The sequence below is a fragment of the Aquarana catesbeiana genome, linkage group LG07, assembly GCF_042186555.1.
Source record: "Aquarana catesbeiana isolate 2022-GZ linkage group LG07, ASM4218655v1, whole genome shotgun sequence".
NCBI lineage: Eukaryota > Metazoa > Chordata > Amphibia > Anura > Ranidae > Aquarana > Aquarana catesbeiana.
In genome coordinates this window covers 139467863-139488789 of record NC_133330.1, presented here as the reverse complement: position 1 = coordinate 139488789, position 20927 = coordinate 139467863, and the positions used below count along the sequence as shown (strand labels likewise).

Sequence of the window (20927 nt, the reverse complement as noted above, 5' to 3'; positions counted from 1 at the left end):
ATTAGTTTTGTTCATTATTATTTACACTTATTCACAATTTTATATTTGTGAGCGACACATTTATATATATATATTTTTTTACACGAGGATCGTGAGCAGCGACAATGCATGCATCAGTGATACTGTCCCTCTTGTCTTACTGTTGGAGCACACGCTTCATGGAATAATGGACAGGGCACTTGAGGCAGAACAGTGGGAGGAAGAGGAGGACTTCCTTACCTCTCAAGGCCCCCTTTATCCAGATAGCATTCCTGTGGGCCCGCTAAACACACAGGAAGAAGAGGAGGAGGAGGATTGTGTCAGCATGGATGTAGAGGATAACACTCAGCAGCAGTCTTCAAGGGATGGTTTTCAGTCCCCAGAAACCCAAGGAGTTGTACACAGTTGGGAGGAGGTAGTTCCTGAAAATGACATCCTCAGTGAACCAGAGGACAATTGAATGCATCTGCAAACTTATGCTGCATGGCCTCCCTGATTCTGCAAAGCCTGCGAAAGGACCCTAGGATTTGTGGTATCAAGGAGAGGGATCATTACTGGCTGTCAACCCTTCTTGATCCACATTACAAGGGTAAGGTTGCAGAACTCATCCTGCCTTCGCAGAGGGAGCAGAGGATGAAACATCTTCAGGAGGCCATGAAGAAAGGTTTGTGCAATGCGTTTCTAGACCCTGGGAGGTTACAATTTCCTGGTGCTGGACAATGTGTTGCTGAGGCTTCGTTCAGTCAGAGGAAGAGCGGTGGAGAAGGTGGCCGGCTGACCGATGCCTGTAGACAATTTTTCGGTCCTCAGCGCCAAGGTCTGATCGGTTCAAGCAACCATCGCTAGCGTCTGCATTACATGGTGCATGAATATCTTGGGGCAAGAGCTGACTTGGAGACCTTTCTTGAGGATGGACCACTGGCCAGAACTTGCTCAATATGCAATTGAGCTACTGGCCTGTCCTGCATCCAGCGTTATTTCTGAATGCACATTCAGTGCTGCTGGAGGGTTTGTAACAGATCATAGAGTGCGCCTGTCCACAGACTTCGTTGATAGGCTCACATTCATAAAAATGAATCAGTCTTGGATCAGCAGCAGCTATCAAGCACCTGATGCTGATGTAACTGATTGGACTTTCTATGGATGTGGGATCCCTTGAAGACTGCCTATGCTGAGTGACTATCCTATTCCTCCTCAATCTTGATGATGCTAGCTTACAACAATATTTTTGGTTTAGGGCACCACCACCACTGCCTAAGGCCCAATTTTTCTGCCCCTGTTTAACAGGGGCATGTAATTACAATTTTTTATCTAATATTTCACAGCAGGGCCCGTTCCCGCGCCCAACAAGAGTATCTGTGAGGGGTTACAGTGTTGTGGCACCACCACCAAAGGCCCAATTTTTCTGCCCCTGTTTAACAGGTGCATGTAATTACAATTTTTGATATAATATTTAACAGCAGGGCCCGTTCCTGCACCCAACAAGAGTATATATGAGGGGTTACAGTGTTGTGGCACCACCACTGTCTAAGGCCCAATTTTTCTGCCCCTGTTTAACAGGGGCATGTAATTACAATTCTTGATCAAATATTTCACAGCAGGGCCCATTCCTGCACCCACCAAGAGTAACTGTGAAGGCTTACAGTGTTGTGGCACCACCACTACCACCACCACAGGCCCAATTTTTCTGCCCCTGTTTAACAGGGGCATGTAATTACAATTTTTGATCTAATATTTCACAGCAGGGCCCATTCCTGCGCCCACCAAGAGTAACTGTGAGGGTTTACAGTGTAGTGGCACCACCAACACCACCACCACCAAAGGCCCAATTTTTCTGCCTCTGTTTAACAGGGGCATGTAATTACAATTTTTGAAATAATATTTAACAGCAGAGCCTGTTCCTGCACACAACAAGAGTAACTGTGAGGGGTTACAGTGCTCTGGAACCACCAACACCTAAGGCCCAATTTTCTGCAGAGTATATAGGGCAAGCCGTATAGTATATACAGTGGGGACGGAAAGTATTCAGACCCCCTTAAATTTTTCACTCTTTGTTATATTGCAGCCATTTGCTAAAATAATTTAAATTCATTTTTTTCCTCATTAATGTACACACAGCACCCCATATTGACAGAAAAACACAGAATTGTTGACATTTTTGCAGATTTAATAAAAAAGAAAAACTGAAATATCACATGGTCCTAAGTATTCAGACCCTTTGCTCAGTATTTAGTAGAAGCACCCTTTTGATCTAATACAGCCATGAGTCTTTTTGGGAAAAATTCAACAAGTTTTTCACACCTGGATTTGGGGATCCTCTGCCATTCCTCCTTGCAGATCCTCTCCAGTTCTGTCAGGTTGGATGGTAAACGTTGGTGGACAGCCATTTTTAGGTCTCTCCAGAGATACTCAATTGGGTTTAAGTCAGGGCTTTGGCTGAGCCATTCAAGAACAGTCACGGAGTTGTTATGAAGCCACTCCTTCATTATTTTAGCTGTGTGCTTAGGGTCATTGTTACATAGTTACATAGTAGGTGAGGTTGAAAAAAGACACAAGTCCATCAAGTCCAACCTATGTGTGTGATTATGTGTCAGTATTACATTGTATATCCCTGTATGCTGCGGTCATTCAGGTGATTATCTAATAGTTTCTTGAAGCTATCAATGCTCCCCGCTGAGACCACCGCCTGTGGGAGGGAATTCCACATCCTTGCCGCTCTTACAGTAAAGAACCCTCTACGTAGTTTAAGGTTAAACCTCTTTTCTTCTAATTGTAATGAGTGGCCACGAGTCTTATTAAACTCTCTTCTGCGAAAAAGTTTTATCCCTATTGTGGGGTCACCAGTACAGTATTTGTAAATTGAAATCATATCCTCTCTCAAGAGAGAATAAGTTCAGTGCTCGCAACCTTTCCTCATAACTAAGATCCTCCAGACCCTTTATTAGCTTTGTTGCCCTTCTTTGTACTCGCTCCATTTCCAGTACATCCTTCCTGAGGACTGGTGCCCAGAACTGGACAGCATACTCCAGGTGCGGCCGGACCAGAGTCTTGTAGAGTGGGAGAATTATCGTTTTATCTCTGGAGTTGATCCCCTTTTAATGCATGCCAATATTCTGTTTGCTTTGTTAGCAGCAGCTTGGCATTGCATGCCATTGCTGAGCCTATCATCTACTAGGACCCCCAGGTCCTTTTCCATCCTAGATTCCCCCAGAGGTTCTCCCCCTAGTGTATAGATTGCATTCATATTTTTGCCACCCAAATGCATTATTTTACATTTTTCTACATTGAACCTCATTTGCCATGTAGTCGCCCACCCCACTAATTTGTTCAGGTCTTTTTGCAAGGTTTCCACATCCTGCGGAGAAGTTATTGCCCTGCTTAGCTTAGTATCGTCTGCAAATACAGAGATTGAACTGTTTATCCCATCCTCCAGGTCGTTTATGAACAAATTAAATAGGATTGGTCCCAGCACAGAACCCTGGGGAACCCCACTACCCACCCCTGACCATTCTGAGTACTCCCTATTTATCACCACCCTCTGAACTCGCCCTTGTAGCCAGTTTTCAATCCATGTACTCACCCTATGGTCCATGCCAATGGACCTTATTTTGTACAGTAAACTTTTATGGGGAACTGTGTCAAACGCTTTTGCAAAATCCAGATACACCACGTCTACGGGCCTTCCTTTATCTAGATGGCAACTCACCTCCTCATAGATTGGTTTGGCAAGAACAATTCTTCATGAATCCATGCTGATTACTGCTAATGATACCGTTCTTATTACTAAAATCTTGCATATAGCCCCTTATCATCCCCTCCAAGAGTTTACATACTATTGATGTTAGGCTAACTGGTCTGTAATTCCCAGGGATGTATTTTGGGCCCTTTTTAAATATTGGTGCTACATTGGCTTTTCTCCAATCAGCTGGTACCATTCCAGTCAGTAGACTATCTGTAAAAATTAGGAACAACGGTCTGGCAATCACTTGACTGAGTTCCCTAAGTACCCTCGGATGCAAGCCATCTGGTCCCGGTGATTTATTAATGTTAAGTTTCTCAAGTCTAATTTTAATTCTGTCCTCTGTTAACCATGGAGGTGCTTCCTGTGTTGTGTCATGAGGATAAACACTGCAGTTTTGGTTACTGAAGCCCCCCGATTCACTCGTGAAGACTGAGGAGAAGAAAAAATTCATTACCTTCGCCATCTCCCCATCCTTTGTAACCAGATGTCCTTCCTCATTCTTTATGGGGCCAATATGGTCTGTCCTTCCTTTTTTACTGTTTACATAATTAAAGAATTTCTTGGGATTTTTTTTTGCCCTCCTCCGCTATGTGTCTTTCATGTTCTATCTTAACCGTCCTATTTGCACCCTTACATTTCTTGTTGCGTTCTTTATAAAGTCTGAATGCTAAGGATGATCCCTCAACAACATTGTCTTGTTGGAAGGTAAACCTTCGGCCCAGTCTAAGGCTCCTGAGCACTTTGGAGAAGGTTTTCGTCCAGGATATCCCTGTACTTGGCCGCATTCATCTTTCCCTCAATTGCAACCAGGTCACTGTGCTCTTAGGAACCTTAAGTGTAGAATTTTTTGTAACCTTGGCCAGATCTGTGCCTTGCCACAATTCTGTCTCTGAGCTCTTCAGGCAGTTCCTTTGACCTCATGATTCTCATTTGCTCTGACATGCACTATGAGCTGTAAGGTCTTATATAGACAGGTGTGTGGCTTTCCTAATCAAGTCCAATCACTATAATCAAACACAGCTGGACTCAAATGAAGGTGTAGAACCATCTCAAGGATGATCAGAAGAAACTGACAGCACCTGAGTTAAATACATGAGTGTCACAGCAAAGGGTCTGAATACTTAGGACCATGTGATATTTCAGTTTTTCTTTTTTAATAAATCTGCAAAAATGTCAACAATTCTGTGTTTTTTGTCAATATGGTGTGCTGTGTGTACATTGAGGAAAAAAATGAACTTAAATGATTTTAGCAAATGGCTGCAATATAACAAAGAGTGAAAAATTTAAGGGGGTCTGAATACTTTCTGTCCCCACTGTATACTTCTGTTCACAGTATATAGTCCCTGGGGGGCCCCCCAGTCTTCAAGGGATGGTTTTCAGTCCCCAGAAACCCAAGGAGTTGTACACAGTTGGGAGGAGGTAGTTCCTGAAAATGTCATCCTCAGTGAACCAGAGGACAATTGAATGCATCTGCAAACTTATGCTGCATGGCCTCCCTGATTCTGCAAAGCCTGCGAAAGGACCCTAGGATTTGTGGTATCAAGGAGAGGGATCATTACTGGCTGTCAACCCTTCTTGATCCACATTACAAGGGTAAGGTTGCAGAACTCATCCTGCCTTCGCAGAGGGAGCAGAGGATGAAACATCTTCAGGAGGCCATGAAGAAAGGTTTGTGCAATGCGTTTCTAGACCCTGGGAGGTTACAATTTCCTGGTGCTGGACAATGTGTTGCTGAGGCTTCGTTCAGTCAGAGGAAGAGCGGTGGAGAAGGTGGCCGGCTGACCGATGCCTGTAGACAATTTTTCGGTCCTCAGCGTCCTCAGCAGGTCTGATCGGTTCAAGCAACCATCGCTAGCGTCTGCATTACATGGTGCATGAATATCTTGGGGCAAGAGCTGACTTGGAGACCTTTCCAACAGACCACGCACTGGGTTACTGGATCTTGAGGATGGACCACTGGCCAGAACTTGCTCAATATGCAATTGAGCTACTGGCCTGTCCTGCATCCAGCGTTATTTCTGAATGTACATTCAGTGCTGCTGGAGGGTTTGTAACAGATCATAGAGTGCGCCTGTCCACAGACTTCGTTGATAGGCTCACATTCATAAAAATGAATCAGTCTTGGATCAGCAGCAGCTATCAAGCACCTGATGCTGATGTAACTGATTGGACTTTCTATGGATGTGGGATCCCTTGAAGACTGCCTATGCTGAGTGACTATCCTATTCCTCCTCAATCTTGATGATGCTAGCTTACAACAATATTTTTGGTTTAGGGCACCACCACCACTGCCTAAGGCCCAATTTTTCTGCCCCTGTTTAACAGGGGCATGTAATTACAATTTTTTATCTAATATTTCACAGCAGGGCCCGTTCCCGCGCCCAACAAGAGTATCTGTGAGGGGTTACAGTGTTGTGGCACCACCACCAAAGGCCCAATTTTTCTGCCCCTGTTTAACAGGTGCATGTAATTACAATTTTTGATATAATATTTAACAGCAGGGCCCGTTCCTGCACCCAACAAGAGTATATATGAGGGGTTACAGTGTTGTGGCACCACCGCTGTCTAAGGCCCAATTTTTCTGCCCCTGTTTAACAGGGGCATGTAATTACAATTCTTGATCAAATATTTCACAGCAGGGCCCATTCCTGCACCCACCAAGAGTAACTGTGAAGGCTTACAGTGTTGTGGCACCACCACTACCACCACCACAGGCCCAATTTTTCTGCCCCTGTTTAACAGGGGCATGTAATTACAATTTTTGATCTAATATTTCACAGCAGGGCCCATTCCTGCGCCCACCAAGAGTAACTGTGAGGGTTTACAGTGTAGTGGCACCACCAACACCACCACCACCAAAGGCCCAATTTTTCTGCCTCTGTTTAACAGGGGCATGTAATTACAATTTTTGAAATAATATTTAACAGCAGAGCCTGTTCCTGCACACAACAAGAGTAACTGTGAGGGGTTACAGTGCTCTGGAACCACCAACACCTAAGGCCCAATTTTCTGCAGAGTATATAGGGCAGGCCGTATAGTATATACAGTGGGGACGGAAAGTATTCAGACCCCCTTAAATTTTTCACTCTTTGCTATATTGCAGCCATTTGCTAAAATAATTTAAATTCATTTTTTTCCTCATTAATGTACACACAGCACCCCATATTGACAGAAAAACACAGAATTGTTGACATTTTTGCAGATTTAATAAAAAAGAAAAACTGAAATATCACATGGTCCTAAGTATTCAGACCCATTTGCTCAGTAATTAGTAGACGCACCCTTTTGATCTAATACAGCCATGAGTCTTTTTGGGAAAAATTCAACAAGTTTTTCACACCTGGATTTGGGGATCCTCTGCCATTCCTCCTTGCAGATCCTCTCCAGTTCTGTCAGGTTGGATGGTAAACGTTGGTGGACAGCCATTTTTAGGTCTCTCCAGAGATACTCAATTGGGTTTAAGTCAGGGCTTTGGCTGAGCCATTCAAGAACAGTCACGGAGTTGTTATGAAGCCACTCCTTCATTATTTTAGCTGTGTGCTTAGGGTCATTGTTACATAGTTACATAGTAGGTGAGGTTGAAAAAAGACACAAGTCCATCAAGTCCAACCTATGTGTGTGATTATGTGTCAGTATTACATTGTATATCCCTGTATGCTGCGGTCATTCAGGTGATTATCTAATAGTTTCTTGAAGCTATCAATGCTCCCCGCTGAGACCACCGCCTGTGGGAGGGAATTCCACATCCTTGCCGCTCTTACAGTAAAGAACCCTCTACGTAGTTTAAGGTTAAACCTCTTTTCTTCTAATTGTAATGAGTGGCCACGAGTCTTATTAAACTCTCTTCTGCGAAAAAGTTTTATCCCTATTGTGGGGTCACCAGTACAGTATTTGTAAATTGAAATCATATCCTCTCTCAAGCGTCTCTTCTCCAGAGAGAATAAGTTCAGTGCTCGCAACCTTTCCTCATAACTAAGATCCTCCAGACCCTTTATTAGCTTTGTTGCCCTTCTTTGTACTCGCTCCATTTCCAGTACATCCTTCCTGAGGACTGGTGCCCAGAACTGGACAGCATACTCCAGGTGCGGCCGGACCAGAGTCTTGTAGAGTGGGAGAATTATCGTTTTATCTCTGGAGTTGATCCCCTTTTAATGCATGCCAATATTCTGTTTGCTTTGTTAGCAGCAGCTTGGCATTGCATGCCATTGCTGAGCCTATCATCTACTAGGACCCCCAGGTCCTTTTCCATCCTAGATTCCCCCAGAGGTTCTCCCCCTAGTGTATAGATTGCATTCATATTTTTGCCACCCAAATGCATTATTTTACATTTTTCTACATTGAACCTCATTTGCCATGTAGTCGCCCACCCCACTAATTTGTTCAGGTCTTTTTGCAAGGTTTCCACATCCTGCGGAGAAGTTATTACCCTGCTTAGCTTAGTAGCGTCTGCAAATACAGAGATTGAACTGTTTATCCCATCCTCCAGGTCGTTTATGAACAAATTAAATAGGATTGGTCCCAGCACAGAACCCTGGGGAACCCCACTACCCACCCCTGACCATTCTGAGTACTCCCTATTTATCACCACCCTCTGAACTCGCCCTTGTAGCCAGTTTTCAATCCATGTACTCACCCTATGGTCCATGCCAATGGACCTTATTTTGTACAGTAAACTTTTATGGGGAACTGTGTCAAACGCTTTTGCAAAATCCAGATACACCACGTCTACGGGCCTTCCTTTATCTAAATGGCAACTCACCTCCTCATAGAAGGTTAATAGATTGGTTTGGCAAGAACAATTCTTCATGAATCCATGCTGATTACTGCTAATGATACCGTTCTTATTACTAAAATCTTGCATTTAGCCCCTTATCATCCCCTCCAAGAGTTTACATACTATTGATGTTAGGCTAACTGGTCTGTAATTCCCAGGGATGTATTTTGGGCCCTTTTTAAATATTGGTGCCACATTGGCTTTTCTCCAATCAGCTGGTACCATTCCAGTCAGTAGACTATCTGTAAAAATTAGGAACAACGGTCTGGCAATCACTTGACTGAGTTCCCTAAGTACCCTCGGATGCAAGCCATCTGGTCCCGGTGATTTATTAATGTTAAGTTTCTCAAGTCTAATTTTAATTCTGTCCTCTGTTAACCATGGAGGTGCTTCCTGTGTTGTGTCATGAGGATAAACACTGCAGTTTTGGTTACTGAAGCCCCCCGATTCACTCGTGAAGACTGAGGAGAAGAAAAAATTCATTACCTTCGCCATCTCCCCATCCTTTGTAACCAGATGTCCTTTCTCATTCTTTATGGGGCCAATATGGTCTGTCCTTCCTTTTTTACTGTTTACATAATTAAAGAATTTCTTGGGATTTTTTTTTGCTCTCCTCCGCTATGTGTCTTTCATGTTCTATCTTAACCGTCCTATTTGCACCCTTACATTTCTTGTTGCGTTCTTTATAAAGTCTGAATGCTAAGGATGATCCCTCAACAACATTGTCTTGTTGGAAGGTAAACCTTCGGCCCAGTCTAAGGCTCCTGAGCACTTTGGAGAAGGTTTTCGTCCAGGATATCCCTGTACTTGGCCGCATTCATCTTTCCCTCAATTGCAACCAGGTCACTGTGCTCTTAGGAACCTTAAGTGTAGAATTTTTTGTAACCTTGGCCAGATCTGTGCCTTGCCACAATTCTGTCTCTGAGCTCTTCAGGCAGTTCCTTTGACCTCATGATTCTCATTTGCTCTGACATGCACTATGAGCTGTAAGGTCTTATATAGACAGGTGTGTGGCTTTCCTAATCAAGTCCAATCACTATAATCAAACACAGCTGGACTCAAATGAAGGTGTAGAACCATCTCAGGGATGATCAGAAGAAACTGACAGCACCTGAGTTAAATACATGAGTGTCACAGCAAAGGGTCTGAATACTTAGGACCATGTGATATTTCAGTTTTTCTTTTTTAATAAATCTGCAAAAATGTCAACAATTCTGTGTTTTTTTGTCAATATGGTGTGCTGTGTGTACATTGAGGAAAAAAATGAACTTAAATGATTTTAGCAAATGGCTGCAATATAACAAAGAGTGAAAAATTTAAGGGGGTCTGAATACTTTCTGTCCCCACTGTATACTTTTGTTCACAGTATATAGTCCCTGGGGGCCCCCCATTTTTTTTTAATTTGGGTGCGAGGTTCCCATTAATATCCATACCAGACCCAAAGAGTCTGGTAATAGGCTGGGGTGGGGAACCCATGTCGTTTTTCTCAATGATTTTCATCTATATTGCCGGGACCCGACAATACATTACAGCCAAAAGCAGTTTTCATTGACGTTTTTTCCTTTAGAAATGTCATTTTGCTGTGGTACTTTTCTAAACACGGGAAAACTGTGCCACTTTACAGGAATACTATAGACACCCCCAGGCACGATATTTAAAGCAATATTTCATTTTTATTGTTTCACTTTAAGTATTCTTAAAATCACTGCTCTCGAAAAAACGTCCGTTTTTAAAACTTTTTTTTGCATTGATACATGTCCCCTGGGGCAGGACCCAGGTCTCCAAACACTTTGTAGAGCAAAAACTTGCATATAAGCCTTTAAAATTAGCACTTTTGATTTTTCACGTTCATGTCCCATAGACTCTAACGGTGTTCGCGTACTCGAATACATTTTTTGGCATGTTCGGACGTTCTGGTGCGAACCAGACCGGGGAGTGTTCAGCTCATCCCTAATATACAGTATATCGATAGATGTTGGTTCTTATGTCCACCAGCAGAGAGAAGTTGGGTAGATTCCACACTCCCAATTCTGGAGGCATAATAATGATCTAGCACAGGGGTCTTCAAACTACGGCCCTCCAGTTGTTCAGAAACTACAATTCCCATCATGCCTAGTCATGTCTGTGAATGTCAGAGTTTTACAATGCCCCATGGGACGTGTAGTTCCGCAACAACGGGAGGGCCATAGTTTGAAGATTTCTGGTCACTCTAGCATGTCTTGAAAAAAGGTGTGTTCTCATATGCCTTGTATAATGCCCAAAAAATATTGTTTGGAAAATACAAGTGGGTCATGGCACATCTACGTTCCAAATTTTGCACTTAAGATGGTCATCTGATTAGCCAATCTCTGTACAACTCAATACTTAGGCAAAATAGGTAATAGGAAGACGCACTTGAACAAGTAATTCAAATTATAGGAAATCAAACAGACGCTTGCACTAAATCTCATTTATTTCAGATCTAACTGATTGCAGTGTATGGTCACCTTTAAGATCAAGATCTGAAAATATAAATTTATTGGGTTTAGAAACACTTCTCTGTTCTTTGTAATGTATTGAAAGATTTGGGTAAAAAAAGAAGAAAAACACATTTCAAAGATATATTGGAAGTAATAGGAATGAGATTAGCATCAAAAGGGTTAATTAGCTGAGAACACCTACTAATTGCCTAACAAGACATACCCAATTAGATGAAATTAACCAACTGTATTGGGCGTGCGTGATTATCAATGAGAAAACCACAGTTACCCTAGCACCAGTTGCATTTTACATATGTGGGTATTTATTATCGCTATTTGTACTTCAAAGTGTGCTGGTTTGCACATTCAATTAACGCACCAATTAATGTATGAACTGGTGCAGTGCCTTCTCCTCAGTGAATGACCCTCCCCATATTGTGCTGCTCTCCCTGCATGTATTTCTACCTACATGCTTGTATAACAAATATACCGTATTTATCAGTGTATAACATGCGCCCCAAGTTTAGGAGGAAATTTTAAGATAAAAAACTTTTAGGAGGGAAGTTTAAGGAAAAAATCTTACATTTAAATACCCATCAATGCAGCCTTAACAGTGTCCATCTGCAGCCTTGTCCATAATTGCAGCCTTGCCCAGTGTCCATCTGCAGCCTTGCCCAGTGTCATTGCAGCCTTGCCCAGTGTCTTTGCAGCCTTGTGTCATTGCAGCCTTGTGTCAATGCAGCCTTGTGTCATTGCAGCCTTGTGTCATTGCAGCCTTGCCCAGGCAGGCTGAATATTTAAAATTGGCGGCGATCTCCGCTGATTGCGAGAGGAGAGGAGCGAGCGCCGCCGACATACACAAAGCCGAGTGTACTTGGCTAGGCTCCTCTCACAGTCCCACCCGTATGATGGACATAACACAGGTCCAATGGCGGAACTGGGCGTGACTGTGAGCGGAGCCGAGCCTAGCCGAGTACACTCGGCTATGTGTATGTCGGCGGCGCTCGCTCCTCTCCCCTCAGGGGAGCGGAGATCAATGGGGATCGGCGTATAACACGCACCCATGATTTTGCCCTGATTTTAAGAGGGAAAAAGTGTGTGTTATACACCGATAAATACGGGTATCTACTTTGCAATCTGGCTTCAGCACTCAAAATGTTACAGAAACCCATGGGTTTTGGAGTTTCCCCTACAAGATATACCTACAAATCTGTACAGTATTACAAATATAAAGTTATAGAATAAAGATGGTAGAATTGGCCACCACACACCATAGCATTTCAGACATTATACTTGGACTAAAATGGCTGTTTTCATGTGAATTCTATCATATGCATTATATGTATGCAATTGCTATAAAACATCCCTTTTGCACTACAAGGTTAGTAGGATGTGGTTGCTTTGCATTTTTAATTTTTGTGTATTTCTCCTAAAATCACTTTCCATGTGTGTGGCGTGGTAGTGTGTGAAGGGGAAACCGTTTGATGAGAATCTCTTGTTTGAATGGTTTTTCACCTTTAATTTTCAATATAACAGCGCTGTGAGATTACTACATGCTTGTTATAACCAGGCAGTAACCATGATTAAGCGGATCAGTATGTCTCCAAAACATTGATTAACACTATATTCAGCTAAGTAAGATGATTCCACTTTAGATTGCTTGCACATGAAATTTTTGCTATTTCCACAGGGCACCACCATTGTACCCAATCTATTTATTTTTTGTATGTGTGTTTTTAAAGTAATAAAACATGGGGGGGGGGGGGATGTGCATGTATTGTATACTTTTTGGGGGGTTTTCTGCTATGACATACACATATACATGCACATTTCACCATGGTTTGTCTCTATAAAATACTGCAAGTATATCAAAATGTTTGTTGATCCTGCTAGAAACTCAGTGAGCTCTTAATTTCCTAACTTCCTGTAGTGAGCTGACATTGCTGCCTTTGCTGTACAGAAATCCTAAGCAGTAATTTCAACCCTGCTCCAGATCTTACCTGCTGTACTATAGAACCATCCCCTTTGTTTTATGGGGATAAGTAAACGGGAAAGAATTCTAGTACAGCAGAAGAGATTTGAGTAGGGATTTTGGAGCAGCAGGGGTATTGTTGTCAGTTAACTACAGGACGTTGGGCGCTCAATGGATTTCTGTAGTTGCAGCTTGTTTAAATGCATATTCCCATATTGTAACAATTTATAGATAATATCTAGCTTTAATAAAAGATCCTTAAATACCTATTTGTGCCACAATTTAATTTCGTTATTTTTCTTCATAAACAGTAGAAAGAGGCAGCAACACTGAGATCCTTGAAGTGTAGTTTATTGCTACATCAGAGTGACAATGAAACAATAGCGCTATTGTTTCATTGTCACTCTGATGTACCAGTAAACTACTGTACACTTCAAGGATCTCAGTGTTGCCGGCTCTTTCTACTGTTTATGACGTTGGAGTGCATCTGGTGTATGGATTAAGTTGCCCCTGTAGAGAGTGCAGTTACCTTTCTACCTATTTTTCATCATACTTATCTGTACTTCTTACTCACGAGAGTATCTGGTAGGTGGCATATGTGCAAGATGGACCAAGAATTGCACAACCTAGTGAGTTGTCTTGCTGTGAAAAAAGAAACAGATTGATGTCTTTAAGCATTAATTCTTCAGTTAAAAATTGAGATTTGTTCCTGTTTACTGACTTTACTTACTTTAAGATTCTTGAGCTTTTCAACTCCTTCGCAGCCACTGGATACACAACCTTGTGTGGAGTAGATATCAGTTGTGAAGACTTGATAGTCTATGTTTAAAACGACATTTTTTCCTATATGAAAAGAGAAATAAGAGAAACATTTGTATAATTTATTATATTTTATTTGTTTGCTTTCAAGCATTATGTTAAGGACTATAATATATAATTTAAAAAAATATTTATTACAGCTTTTTTTTTCAGTCAGGTAAAAATATTCACATGAATATTTTATATTTACCATAACTACCTATTTCAGGTCAGAAGGTTGATGTCTAAGCTTTTTCACATGTTTACCAGATTAATCTTAGGTGCGTTGTTAAAAGAAAAGGTTTGTTTTTTGTTGATTACAGAGCCCAATAGCTCATGTTTAGTAGAATAGGTCAGGGACCAATGCAACCTGTTGCATCAGATGCACTAAGAAGAGTTGGAGGAACTTCTGTGGTTCCTCCTCCACTGTGATGTCAGAAACAGGACACAATGAGAATTGAATCACTTCTGGTTTTGGTCAGTTTGTTTACAAGCCAATACTGGCTCACGTGCAAATGTGAATATGTACATAAGTCAAACACATATGTAAACTGTGATAGCACCACACATATGAGGTATCGTCACAAACAGAGTCAGAGCAATAATTCTAGTGCCAGATCTTCTATGTAACTCAAAAATGGTAACCTCTAATGCCCTGTACACACGATAGGATTTTCCGATGGAAAATGTGCGATAGGACCTTGTTGTCAGAAATTCCGACCGTGTATGGGCTCCATCACACACTTTCCATCGGAATTTCCAACACACAAAGTTTGAGAGCTTGTTATAACATTTTCCGACAACAAAATCCGTTGTCGGAAATTCAAATCGTGTGTACTCAAATCCAATGCACAAAGTGCCACGCAAGCTCAGAATAAATTAAGAAACGAAAGCTATTGGCTACTGCCCCGTTTATAGTCCCAACGTACGTGTTTTACGTCACCACATTCAGAACGATCGGATTTTCCGACAACTTTGTTGGAATGTGTGTATGCAAGACAAGTTTGAACCAACATCCGTCGGACAAAATCCATGGATTTTGTTGTCGGAATGTCCGATCAATGTCCGACCGTGTGTACAGGGCATAAGGGCTTTTAAAGTGCCATCTATGGAGATATTTAGGTACCATAGTTTGCTGTAATTCCACGGGTATACGCAATTTTTACCACTTGAGCCACGGAAGGTTTTACCTCCTTCGTCACCAGGCCATTTTTTGCGATACAGCACTGCATTTATTTAACTGACAATTGCGATGCTGTACCCAAATAAAATGTATATCCTTTTTTTTTCCACAAATAGAGCTTTCTTTTCATAGTATTCGATCACCCCTGCTGTTTTTATTTTTTGCGCGATAAACAAAAAAAGGCAGACAATTTTGGAAAAAAAAACAATATTTTTTACTTTCTGCTATAAAACATCCAATAAAAAAATGTAAAAAATTTAATTTCTTCATCAAGTTAGACCAATATGTATTCTGCTACATGTTTTTGGTAAATAAAAAATACCAATAAGCGTATATTGATTGCTTTGCACAAAAGATATTGGGGCTGATTTACGAACCATTTGCATCATGAGTTAAGGCGCACGCCGAGGCGCAACGTATGTTTTGGTATTTACATAACAGTTGCGCCGGTAACACAGCACTATTGCCCATTTACTAAATTAATCTCAGCGCATGGGAGGAGGCGATCAGTGCGCCACTATGGACCTGGCGCTCTGCATCTTCACCTCAAAATTAAAAGAAGCTGGAAGTGCCAATATTATGGGGGTGATGTGGGGTGATGTGAGAAAGTATAGTAATAACTGCCCAAGTAACAAATATGCCCAAAATAGAATGAGAAAGTAACTTTTTCTGAACAAGCCTGCTGCGCCTGCAAGTACATTTAGGACTGCGTGAGGTCAATTTATGCACTGCGCATGCGCAAGCGGCATTTGCGCATGGTCAAATGCGTTGGTTCAGTGCGCCGGCAAAATCTTAGTAAATGTCAAGCAACGTAAATGCATTTGCGTGGGTTGAACGGGCGCTCCTCTAAACTTTTTTTTTTTTTACACTGGTTCACTTTTGTGTGTTTTTTTAGGATATTTGCACACAGGTCATGTTAGCGTGTTACGTTGCCAACATGTGACATGTCCCTTGTTAAAATTATGTAAAAAGACTCTCCTCCTAAAAGGACATTTAACCTTCCTCCTCTAATGCATATACGATTTCTTTGGGCTAGCTTTTGCTTTTAAAGGGGAACTCTACACTCCAATGCTCTTCTCTCCACTTCTAATGCATATGTTTTATTTAGGCTAGTTTTTGCCTTTAAAGGGGAACTCTACACTCCAATGCTCTTGTCTCCACTTCTAATGCATATATTTTATTTGGGCTAGTTTTTGCCTTTAAAGGGGAACTCTACACTCCAATGCTCTTGTCTCCACTTTGAATGCATATGTTTTATTTGGGCTAGTTTTTGCCTTTTAAGGGGAACTCTACACTCCAATGCTCTTGTCTCCACTTCTAATGCATATGTTTTATTTGGGCTAGCTTTTGCTTTTAAAGGGGAACTCTACACTCCGATGCTCTTGTCTCCACTTCTAATGCATGTGTTTTATTTGGGCTAGTTTTTGCCTTTAAAGGGGAACTGTACACTCCACTCCATACTCCAAAGGCTGTGAGCTGCCTTCACCAATCCAAACCACTTTTGGGGTGCTTGAGCCCATCCTGCCCCCAAACATCCACCCCCTTTCATTAGCTGGCTTGCTGTCTTTGGCTAGGGGTTTGTTAGTGTGTGGGAGGGGCACGATATTTTTTGATTTTGGGGTGGTATTTTTCACGTGGGGGTTCTCATTTTAAGCCTTGTATGTATTGGGGGGAGCAGGTTATTTTTTTTATGTTAAAATCTTGCAGCTGCAATGTCGATTTGTAAGTTTGCTCTAAAGCTGTACATCTTTGAAGCAGCATTGCATCATTTTGCATACAGGCTACAGATGCACCACTTTACAGGCAGAGTACCCCCCCCCCAATTAAAAAGCTTTAGGGCAAGTTCACTCTATAGAAACGCAGTCCAGAATCTTTTCTGCATGTGCATTTTTGATGCGTTCCTGTGTTTCTGATGTGGTTTTTTTTTGCTTTTTACAGCGTTCCAGTACAGTCCAGTGCAGGAAAAATGCAGCATGTTCTACTTTTTTTTCTGGAACTGGAACGCACTGGAACTGCAAGCAATGGTGTGAACTATGCCATTGAAAAACATATAACCTACTTTCCATGCGTTTTTGATGCAAAAAAAACGCACTGGACTGCATGTGGTGTGAACTTGCCCTTAAGCAATTTTGCATATTTAAAGGCATTTCTCCTTGTTACGTTTTTGGGGTTCTCCAAATTGTTGACAATTGATATATGTCCCTTAGGGTGGGACCTGGGCCCCCATACCCATTTTAAGACCAATAACTAGAAGATAAGCCAGCCAAGTGGGGACTAGCAAAATTAAAAAGTCAGTTCCTATAGACTGCATTGGTATTTGTTGTATAACTTTTGTACATGTTAGGCTCTTTGTTTGCCCCCCCCGGGGGGTTGTTTGTCCCATCTCTAATTCTGTAGCATGCTGGATGATGTGCTTCATTTTGGACAGGGGGGTGGCTTATTTTGTGCTATCTGCATTTGGGTTGGTCTGGGCATGCTCATGGACTTTGATTTTTTTTCCTGTGCCTTTTGGTGTGTGAAATGCATTTGGGTTGGTCTGGGCATGCTCAGAGATTTTGTTTTTTTTTTGGGTGCTTTTTGTGTGTTTCTTGGATGTTTCTGGGCATGCTCAGAGAGTGTGTTTTTTGGGTTAGTAATTTAAGGACATCCTTAACAGGTGCACCCACTTTGAAGTTCTGTCTCTTGCATTTTGTAGGTTTCATGTGTTTTCAATTGCCTCATTAGCACACAAACCTATGTTATATAAAGCTTGCAGATAGCATTCTTTACCTTGCCCTGAAAAGAGGCAAAATTGTGTGTGTTTGGGGGGGGCGGCAAGAGAGTACATTTGGGTGTCCTTATCGAGTTTGTAACACATGTATTTTCTCCTTGTATTTTGTTTGTCTTTGCAAAACAGATGTGTTTTCAAGCAAGTTTGTTTTTACTTTGATGTGGTTTTTTTTTTGGGTGGGGGATATTTTTCCATGAAATATTTTTTATGTCAATGTGTGCCATTTTTACGTTCACTTTGATTTAATTGTCTGTGTTGAATTATTTTGCTAAATCATTCTCAAGATGTTATGACTAATGTTTAAATCATTAATAGATGTCCTTTTATCTCCTGTTAATTTTCAATGCAAAGTGATCAGACCTCAAAAACCATTTTCTGACATTGTCCCAAATTAATATACGTGTGTTGTGTGTGTGGTTTTTTTACATTTTTATTTATTTATTTATTTATTTTGCTTTCCTTGCTCTTTTCCTGTTTTGTTGACCAATAAAATTTGCTGCAAATATTGATGTTTGGTTTTTTTGTTTTTCATGCAACAGATTTCACAGCTGCAGCTTAACTAGGCTGATTGTCATGCCAAAACAAAACAGGTGTGATTTTTCTAAGATACTTTCCTGGTGCCTTCATGGTAGCATATGCATGGCTTGTGTGTATGCTGCCATGGATAGGCACCAGGAAAGGAAAATTTATAGAGCGGTAAGTATTCAATTTTCCTTTTTACTGCAGTGGTTCTCTGCCTCAGTCCTCAAGTACCCCCGCCAGGACATGTTTTGTGAATTTATCTTCTCTAGAATAGCTGTCCAAAATACCAAGCCATTGACTGTGATTTAAAGCAGCTGTGCAAGATGAAGGAAAACCTGCAAACATGGCCTGTTGGGGGTACTTGAGGACAGGCTTGATAAGCACTGATTTAGAGCACTGCGCTAAACTCTAGCTCAAGGCAATCCTATTTTCCTGACGCCTTCATGGCAGCACACACTGGGTTGTGACTCCGCCTCCACAACCTGACAGGATTGGTCTAGCTATAAAAGTTGAAGAGAGATGACCCCCACCATTCTCTTTTTTATCCTCACCTGACAAGACGGATGGTCATCGCAAAGCCTCTTACCACATCGCTCCAGCAGTTTCACGCCTCTCCTGTTTGGAAGTCCCTCCTGTACAGTCTCTAAAGGAGCTTTTATGGAGGGAACCCCACTCTGGTGGTCTCAGGGGCATCAGCACGAAACATCTGGCACAGAGTAAGCTTTAAAGAAGCTTCACACTTGCAGTGGTCTCCACTTTCTCTTCCAGTCATTATTCTCCCCCTTCTACTATTTTTCCTCATATATTTTTTCTTCTTCTCTTATCTTGTCTATCATGGCCGCCACATGTCTCGTCCCACATTGCGCATGCGTGGGAGACTGTGAGGGGGCCATTTACAGCCGTTTTCCAGTTTCCAAGATGGCGCCGGAGTCATCGCGACGCTTCTGCACATGCGTGAAGCGTCATTTTGCCGCAAACGGTAATGTCTGTATTCTTCTTATGACTCCAGGCTGCACATCCTTGCTCAGGATTTATTCATTGAGGCCAAGTAAGTACTCTTAAGGTTCTCCTTTCCAATTTTACAGTGACTTCCTTGTATATCACATTTAAAAAAATATATATATAAATAATTATATATGTATTTATATATATATATATATATATATATATATATATATATATATATATTTCTGCTTCTTAAAAATCTTTCCAGACTTCTTCTATTTCCTGCCTATCCTATGGAGACCACTGCCCAAGCAGATCACCCACGGCCGATAAGGTAAGGGGCTATCCGCATTCAGTGGTAAGTATCGAAGAGAGAGAAAAAAGAGAGCATATCTCCTAACAAGACTCCTTCTGACAGGCCTTCCAGGTCTAGATCAAGACGTATAGAGAGGTCAAGCCATACCTCAGGCAGAAGATCCCGCAGAAGCCGGTCACGCTCCTCATCTCGTCACAGGCACTCACTCCACAGTCATTCTCGCCATGGTCATTCACGCCACAGTCACTCTCAACGTAGCAGATTACGTCATGAAAGATCACCTTCGTCACATCACGGACAAAGCCAACACACTCGTCCCGCAGCTAATACCTGCTGGGTATGTGGCGCCACCGCTTTGCCAGATAAATTAGCAAGTCGCACGTGCTTCAATGAAGCCACAAAAGAAAGAGAATCAGACGTCAGAGAAGTAACCAAACTTATTCGGGAATCTGTGCAAGAATCCATAATGGAATCAACAACACCCCTGCCGGCCAGGTCAGACCCAGGTACCTCCATGGCTCCTCCTCGCTCAGCAATCGAGGTAGGGATGGATCCAGAATCCCCTTCAGAAAATGAGGATCCAGAAGTACCAGCAGGGTTTGACTTCACTCTGGTCAAACCTTTTGCAAAATCAGTCAAGGAGGCCATAGGTTGGGAGGAGTCTGAGGAAGCGCCTCAGAAGACCCAGAAATATTTTTCAAACCTGAAGAAGGACCCAGAGACCTTCCCTTTCATTGCGGAGTTTAATGATTTAATCAAAGACAAATGGGAAAGATCCGACAAGAGGCCTAGCCTAAACAACAGACTAGTCAAGATGTATCCTGTAAAAGAGTCTAGATTTCAACTCCTTAGTTAACGCTCCTATTGTGTATACCTCCCTGATGCGTCTGGCGAGACATGTCAACCTACCCATCGAGGACGCCGTCTCCTTCTGTGACGTTCTAGATCGGAAGATTGATCTGGAACTTAAAAAAGCCTACTCCACAGCAGGAGACGCTTGTAGACCAGCAGTCACCACAGCAGCGGTTGGTAGCCATCTCGGGCTGGGCTGTCAATATCGAGAAATCTCACCAGGAGGGAGCAGACTTAGAGAAAGTAATTTCATCTCTACAGGAACTTAAACTAACAGGCGATTTCATCACAGAAGCCTCCGTGGACTTTATCAGGTGCTCAGCCCGGGCTATGTTAGCCTCGGTGATGGCAAGGAGAGCTTTGTGGCTAAAATCCTGGGTAGCCGATGCAGCATCAAAAACAAATTGGTGTAAGATCCACTATGATGGCTCGAATCTCTTCGGCTCCAAATTGGATGCAGCCATTTCCAAGGTGATTGGGGGGGGGAATCGGGCCTCATTCCCTCTGACAGGAGACTCAAAAGATCAAGGGGTCCTGCTTACAAGGGTAACCTTCCCGAAAATTACAGAGAAGCCAAAACCTATAGACCAGGTAAAGAGTTTAAGAGAAACTGGA

General features: G+C 42.1%; 1 protein-coding gene across 1 annotated transcript in view; it reads right to left on the bottom strand.

The window, feature by feature from the left end:
* The window catches only part of GUCY2C (guanylate cyclase 2C), a 1918134-nt gene that overhangs the window by 1728158 nt on the left and 169049 nt on the right, over positions 1 to 20927 (bottom strand). The window contains exons 2-3 of the mRNA XM_073591935.1: positions 13657 to 13769; positions 13501 to 13568 (exon numbers count right to left, since the gene is read on the bottom strand). Coding sequence (XP_073448036.1) covers positions 13501 to 13568; positions 13657 to 13769 — 181 coding nt within the window. The remainder of the gene's footprint in view (positions 1 to 13500; positions 13569 to 13656; positions 13770 to 20927) is intronic.